General features: G+C 50.5%; 2 protein-coding genes across 2 annotated transcripts in view; one reads left to right on the top strand and one right to left on the bottom strand.

Annotated features, from left to right (window-relative positions):
• Positions 1 to 2,445, bottom strand: part of Nudt1 (nudix hydrolase 1) — an 8,694-nt gene extending 6,249 nt beyond the window's left edge. The window contains exon 1 of the mRNA XM_021187028.2: positions 2,356 to 2,445. The gene's annotated coding sequence lies outside the window, so the exon portion shown is untranslated. The remainder of the gene's footprint in view (positions 1 to 2,355) is intronic.
• Positions 2,419 to 5,343, top strand: Mrm2 (mitochondrial rRNA methyltransferase 2). Its single transcript, XM_021187033.1, has 3 exons — positions 2,419 to 2,458; positions 3,032 to 3,321; positions 4,247 to 5,343. The coding sequence occupies exons 1-3, from the start codon at positions 2,451 to 2,453 to the stop codon at positions 4,687 to 4,689; spliced, it is 741 nt and encodes a 246-aa protein (XP_021042692.1). The 5' UTR covers positions 2,419 to 2,450; the 3' UTR covers positions 4,690 to 5,343.
• The last annotated feature ends 2,019 nt before the right edge of the window (positions 5,344 to 7,362 follow it).

Here is a 7,362-nt window from a genome sequence, read left to right as displayed (position 1 = left end):
AAAAAAAAAAAAAACTCAAAAAATCAAAAACCAAAACCCTATACGTTCTCGAAAACAAAAAAAAAAAAAACAAAAAAAAACAAAAAACAACAACCCTATACATGCACAATATAAGTTAACTTTTTAAAAAAAGAATAAGAAAGGTAAAGAAAAGGGACCCAGAAGCTTGGGCATGGTGCTGAGGCAAGTCAGGAGAAGAAGTGGGCTTAGCATTGGCCTGTGTTCTGACTTGTCTGTGCCTGAGGCTCTGGCTTCCTGACTCAGCAGAGTCAGCATCTCTTATTAAGCACCGGCTGTATGCAGCTGTCTTTCATAGCCACAGGATATCTTTCATATCCACAGGTACCAGGATACCTTACCCTTCCATGGATACTGGGATGGAAGTATGATGAAATCACTTCTTTGAAATGGCATATTTATTTGCCTGTAACTTGCAGACATCCTCCGGCCCACTTTAATGCACACTATGTAAATCATTTCCATATAGTGAGTAATGACAAACGTCCTCACATTCCATACAGATGAGTGACTGGTTTTGCAAGGATTTTAAACGAGACGGAGTTGTGCCATGTTCTCCAGTCTGGACTTAAACTCACAATCCTCCTGCCTCAACCGCCTGAGTGCAGAATGACAGGCGTGCACCAGTACGCTCAGCTCCTTGCCTCAGTAAAATGAGCGGTGAGGACATAGATTGGAATCTGGTAGAATGGGAGTGGTTATGGCTCTGCTGATTGCATTGCTTCAAACATACTGTCTCCCCTTTGCAATGGGAATATCTTACCCCACACAGTTGCTGGGCTTACTAAGTGGGGGTAAGTCTTACAAACAAGATTAACTGATTTACTGGATAAATTGGTCTAACACTGAGTCCACAGATATAGATGGTTGGTTGTCATTCTGTGTGTGTGATATGTGCACGTGTGCATGTGTGTCCCTGCCTGTGGATGGAGACCACAGTTGACATTGGGTGCCTTCCTCAACTGCTCTCTGCCTTACTTTTTTTTTTTTTTTTCATATAAAAAAGATTTAGAGTCAGGCGTGGTGGCGCACGCCTTTAATCCCAGCACTAGGGAGGCAGGGACAGCAGATCTCTGAATCTGAGGCTAGCCTGGTCTACAGAGTGAGATCCAGGACAGCCAAGGAGGTCAGAAGAGGGCGTTGGCTCCCTTGGAACTAGAGTTAAAGATGGTTGTGAGCCACCATTCAGGTGCTGGGAACCTGATCTTGGTCTTTCCTCTCCAGGAACAGTCCATACCTTATTTTTCAAAGATTTTGCTTTTATGTGTATGTATGTGGTTGTTTGTCTCTGTATGTACAAATTCATGTGGCTACCCATGGAAGCCAGAAGAGGATGATGGGTCCCCTGAAGCTGGAGTTAGGGGCACTTGCAAGCCACCTTATATGGATGCTGGAAATCGAAATACAACAGCACCAAGTACTCGTAACCACTGAGCCATCTGTGTCTGTCTGTCTGTCTGTCTGTCTACACACACACACACACACACACACACACACACACACACACACACACACAACTGAGACAGGGTCTTTCATTGGAGCCTGTAGCTCATGGATTCGGTGTGAGACTAGCTGGCCAAACTGCTCTGGGGACCAAACCCTCTCTGCTTCCTGGCACTGAGGTAGTTACAGGTGCATGCCACACCACACTGGTTTTTTATGTGGGTTCTGAGCCTGGAACTCAGGTTCTCATGCATGTGGGGCAAGCATTTCACAGGGGTCTAACACCCCAGCTCCAGTCAACCTTCTTCTCAAAAGCTGGCTACTTAGAAAGACTAAGAACAGAGTTGAAGACTTACTTTCTTCTTCTCTGAGGAGAAAACTAACGCTCGGTCAAATGGCAGAGCCTAGAAGCAAACAAGGGTGTCCTGGTAGCTGTGATAGGTGGTAAATCGGATGCGAGTCCGGGAACTTTGAAATGCTAGGGTTTGGGGTGCTGACAACCTCTGGTCTGAATTGAAGTCAACTGTTGCAGGTGTTGGAGACAATGCACATGGAGTGCAGAGCCCAGAACCTGCCTGCAGGGGGAACTCTGCAAATGCCATTCCCTAGCCTCCCCTCCCAGGGGCTATGCCCGGTACAGACAGGCTGCAAACTGCCCATGCATCAGCTTACCGCCCAGGCCCCCTCTGCCTCTCACTTCTGCTCCCTACTTTCTGTAGTTCCCCTGGTCTTCCCGACCTCGGGTCTACCCAGTACCCCAGTTTTCCCGGTGGGCTTGAAGCAGCTCTCTAGTCCTTCTACCCCCTCCTCTCCCCAGATTTCCCCCGGCACCCCACTCCCGACCTCCAGCGCCTCTCCCGCACCCAGGTCTCATGCGCCGGGACCAATCCATACCTTCGCGCCCCAGCCAAAGTTTCCCGGGGCGGAGCCTCGCGTTGGAAGCGAGGGCGGGACTTCCGGCGGCCGGAGGAAACCACCAGCAAGCAGCAATGGCTGGGTGAGTGAGCTACGGCGTCTGCCTGCACTAAAAGGGCGCCTGTTGCATGCAGGAACGGAGTGGATGGCAGTAGTGGGGAGCTCAGCGAATTGTGTTGCAGAGGGGTGCTGGCGACCTCCGTCCCGGGGAGCGGGACACGGGTGTCCGATGTTTATTCATGTACAGACGTGAGTGAATGAGGCTTGCAACATAGAAATAGGTGTATTGACTCCGCGGTTAAAGCTGTGCATTCGGGAGGATTGGGGTTCGGATCCCCAGAGCCTACAAAATACTGGACTTGTGTGCTGACCAAATGTAACCCCAGTGCTGGGGAGGCAGAGAAAAAGGGTCCCTGGAGAAAGCTGGCGAGATAGACTGGCAGGTTGGCGACCTTACGTAAGGTAGAGAGCAAGCGAAGGGGACGTCCCTTCTCTACTTTGGACCCCCATACACAGGCAGACACGTGCACATACATGCTAATGCACATGCGTGCATTCATATCGCACATACATATGCAGGAGAAAAAAAAGGCTGAACCAAAACCTTGCCTCTGTGTGTAATGTCCACCCGCTAACTCCTTTTTCGTCACTTCAGGTATCTGAAGCTGGTAGGCGTTCCCCTTAAGGTTCGGAGGTTACATACAGCAGTGTGTCACTACAGGGGCCGGACTGGCGCCGAGCACTTGTGGCTCACGCGGCATCTCAAGGACCCGTTTGTGAAGGCCGCAAAGATGGAAAGTTACCGCTGCCGCAGCGCCTTCAAGCTCCTGGAGATGAATGAGAAGCATCAGATCCTGAGGCCCGGTCTCCGGGTGCTGGACTGCGGGGCAGCTCCGGGAGCCTGGAGTCAGGTGGCAGTGCAGAGCGTCAACGCTACGGGCGCAGGTGGGACCTGCTGGACTCCCAGCTCCTCTGACTACGCCAGTGAGAATGCTAGTGAGCGGCTCATACCCAGAGACGTTGTTGGGGGCAGTTGGGGGTTGGGAAGGGAGCACAGGGTGGTGGTGATGCTATGAGGATGGGTTACTCAGCAGTGGTGGTTGAATGGTGCTTGCCGCTAAGGCTGACTCCTGAGTTCTCGCCCCAGGATTTACTCTGTGGACCGGAGAATTGACACCAGAAAGTTGCCGGGTGGACTCCACAAATGTGCCGTGGCGTGTGCTCACTTGCTTATACACCCTCTCACATACATGATTAAATAAGCAAAATGTTTAAAAAAGAACAAAGAAGAAAACCACATGAGTTGGTGGACAGCCTGGGTTTGCACTATGTCCCTCTCTCAAAACCCTAGAAAACTTAAGCAATAACGGCTTTGCTTTCTGTTGTTGTAATAAGCACCATGATCAGGCAGTGTGAGTAGGAAAAGGTTTCCACCTGGGCTGGGGGTCTGGGTCCTGTAAGAAAGCAGGGTTCAGCACCTTGGCTGTGGTCCGCCTCGGCTTGTCACTCTCCATGATGGCAAGACCATTTGCTTTCCAGGTCTCAACTTCCCCAGCTGTGCCTGGGGAGTGGAGGACACCCTACACCCTACACCTTACTACGTGTCTTTATTTATTTATTTATTTATTTATTTTTCAACTTTGAGAGACAAGATCTCACTTGGTAGCTCAAACTAGCCTTGAACTTGTGACAGTCCTCCTGCCTCGGGCTCCCAAAGTGCTAGGATTATAGCCTGTGCCATTACATCTAACTCATGTGCCTGCAAAAGGTCTTTTGTGCACATAGAGGCGTGGGTGCCTGACTGCCTCTTGTGGCTTGTATTTTGGTAGGGAGATTCCTGGTGTAATAACACATTGTGTTACTTCCTCAGATTCCAGCTCTCCTGTGGGCTTCGTGCTTGGGGTCGATCTTCTTCACATATTCCCTTTGGCGGGAGCAACTTTTCTATGCCCCGCTGATGTGACTGACCCCAGAACTTTCCAGAGAATTCTAGAACTGCTTCCCAGAAGGAGAGCAGATGTGATTCTGAGTGACATGGCACCGAATGCCACGGGGATCAGAGGCCTCGATCACGACAAGCTCATCGGTTTGTGCCTTACCCTTGTGGACATGGCTGTGGACATCCTGCATCCCGGAGGGACACTGCTGTGTAAAACCTGGGCCGGAAGTAAAAGCCACTTGCTGCAGAAGAGACTGACCCAGGAATTCCAGAGCACAAGGGTGGTGAAACCAGAGGCCAGCAGGAAAGAGTCTTCGGAGGTGTACCTGTTAGCCACGCAGTACCGTGGGGGGAAGGGCCCCAGGAGGCCGTGAGTCTGCCCTGCCATTCTGGGAGTACTTCCGGAGGAGCGTGGATCCAAGCTGCCTTGTGGATATGCCAGCACCCCAAGGCACCTCTGCTTTTTAAGAGAAACAAATATATTCAAGGGCTGTGAAAAAGTGCTAAGAATGGGTACTCACTATGGCTCAGTGAGTAAAGGGGGATTGCTGCTAAGCCTGACAGTCTGAGTGCAGTGTCCGGGACCCCAGAGCAGCGAGAGACCCAACCCCACGTGCACACACACACACGCAGGCTGCACACAATATGAACAAATATATTGGTACTGTTAGTTTTTGGCAATTTGTCTGGGAAGAAAGAATCTGGCTGTGGAATCCCTCCATCGGCTCACAGGCCGAGCCAGGGAGACATTGATGAGTGACTGACATGGCAGGGCCCAGCCCTGTGGGGGTGCTGCCACCCCTTGGCAGGTGAACCTGAGTTGTATGAGAAAGTGGGGTGAGCAAGACTGAGGAGCAAGCCAGTAAGCCGTACCCCACTCCCCAACTCCAGTGGCTGCCTCCAGGTTCCCGCCCTGCGAGCCCACTTTGATTTCCTTCAGTTATGGACTATGGTTGGCATGAGTGAGGCAAAGAGACCCTTTGCTTCCAAGGCTTTTAAATGCTGAAAACAAAGCCGTCTTCTCTATCGTGATTTTAGTTTTCTGGCTTTTGTTTATGTGTCTCTTTTTGAAGTTGAGTGTCACTATAACCCAGGCTGGCTCTGAGCCCACAGTCCTCCTGCCTTGCTCCCCAAGTGCTGGGATTGCAAGTGTGCACTGCCACATCTGGCTCACGCCATGTTTGAAGACACTGGTATGAGGAAGCTGAGTGGAGAGTGAAGGGTAGAAAAGGAAAAACAAAAAGCAAACAAACAAACTAGGCAGTGGTGGCACACGCCTTTAATCCCAGCAGAGGCCGGAGGAGCTCTGCGATTTGTGACTTAGAGGCCAGCCTGGGCTACAGAGTGAGTTCCAGGACAGCCAGGGCCACACTAAATAAATAAATAAATAAATNNATGAATGAAGGAAGGAAGGAAGGAAGGAAGGAAGGAGAGAGGGAGTAGGACCATTGATTTGTTGGGCTGGGATCAAGGCTCAGCAGCAGAGAGCCTGTCTACTGTGTGAAAGGTCCCAAATAGATTCCCTAGCACCCCCAAAAACAAAACCAAATAGACCTGGTATTCAAGGACCAGGGAGGCGGGAAAGAACAAAAGCAATGGGACCCTTTTGCTAGGCTGGGAGTGTGGCTCAGTGGGTAGAGCACTTGCCTGGCATTTATGAAGCCTTGGGTTCCATCCCCAGCACTGCATAGACCAGGTGTGGCAATGCGTGCCTGCAATCCCAGCAGCGAGGGGAGAATCGGGACTTTAAGGCCATCCTGAGCTACAGAGGACAGATGTACCTGGCTCTGGCCTTATGGAGAGCCTTCAGCTCCTAGACTCGGCAGCTGTGAGGAGCAGGCATTCCTGTGGTGCTCCCCGAGCACAGCAAGCCCTCTGCTGGGCTGACTGGTGGGAAGAGGCAGAGGCTGCGGTTTCTATAGAGGGCTTGCTCTCCTTGTCACTGGTGAATGCTGGCAACACCTCTGTTCTTCAAATAGAGACAATCCCTAGAGCAATTTGGGGGGAACGCGTGTTCAGTGTGAATTCACGCCTGGTCTGGGATTGCTTTGTTTTTATGTTTTTGGTAGAAGAATATACTGCTATGACACTTCTGTTCCAAAGCCCATAAAAGTCATTGCCAAAGCACACAGCAAGGCTCCTCGGTGAGTGTCAGCCAACTTTAGAAAAGAATGAGTTACATGGTTATCATCATCTGTGAGTATCCGTGTGTGTGTGTGTGTGTGTGTGTGTGTGTGTGTGTGTCCCCCCGTGTCCACGTACCCAGGTTCAAGTCTCAGCACTCACATAGCAGCCCCAACCACTAGTAATTAGTCCCAGGGGATCCAATGTCCTGTTCTGGTCTTCATGGACACTGCACTAATGTGGTGCAAAGACACGTACATTCCAGCAAGATACGCACACACATAAATAACTAAACAGAAACCATGGAAAGAAGCCTGTCCTTATAGACCCAGAGAGAGGCTGTGGAAGTTGAGCCTGCACCTTTATTGGCAGTTCTTTGTGCTGTAAAAGCCCCGTTTGCACTAACCACAAGCCCACTGGGCACTCTGGGGGAAGTGTTCCCACTCGGGCCTGGGTAAAAATGGCTGTTGGAGTTCACAAAGGCTTTTCGTGGCAAAAAAAAAAAAAGTCTGGCACAGAGTGTTTGAAATAGGACAGTTGAAGCGAAATTCACACTTTGGCACCAAGCCGTTGCAGCTGCTATGTCGCTTCCTCAGTGGGTCTGTACAGGGTTTACGACAGCTGGACTGCCGTGAGCTGGGGTCAGCCTTGCTGACAGCTAAAATGGGTGAGGGCGGAGGGCTCCTAGACCAGAAAGTGTTGATGCAAAAATGTAGCTTTGACCACTTTCACATCAAAAAGTAGGACTTTATTCTGGAGCCGGAACTGAATGGCTGTGGCTAAGGAATATACATTTAGTAGGTTTTTATAGTAACACAAAAAATTCTGGGCTGGAGAGATGGCTCAGTGGTTAAGAGCACTGACTGCTCTTCCAAAGGTCCTGAGTTCAAATCCCAGCAACCACATGGTGGCTCACAACCATC

This window comes from Mus pahari, chromosome 23 (assembly GCF_900095145.1).
Source record: "Mus pahari chromosome 23, PAHARI_EIJ_v1.1, whole genome shotgun sequence".
Lineage (NCBI taxonomy): Eukaryota > Metazoa > Chordata > Mammalia > Rodentia > Muridae > Mus > Mus pahari.
This window is presented reverse-complemented; position numbering and strand designations above follow the sequence as displayed.

What these genes read in the sequence shown, in the direction of transcription:
- Mrm2 (XM_021187033.1), top strand. An exon ending in CGTCAACGCTACGGGCGCAG is followed by an intron (nt 3,322 to 4,246) that starts GTGGGACCTGCT and finishes TTACTTCCTCAG; the next exon opens with ATTCCAGCTCTCCTGTGGGC.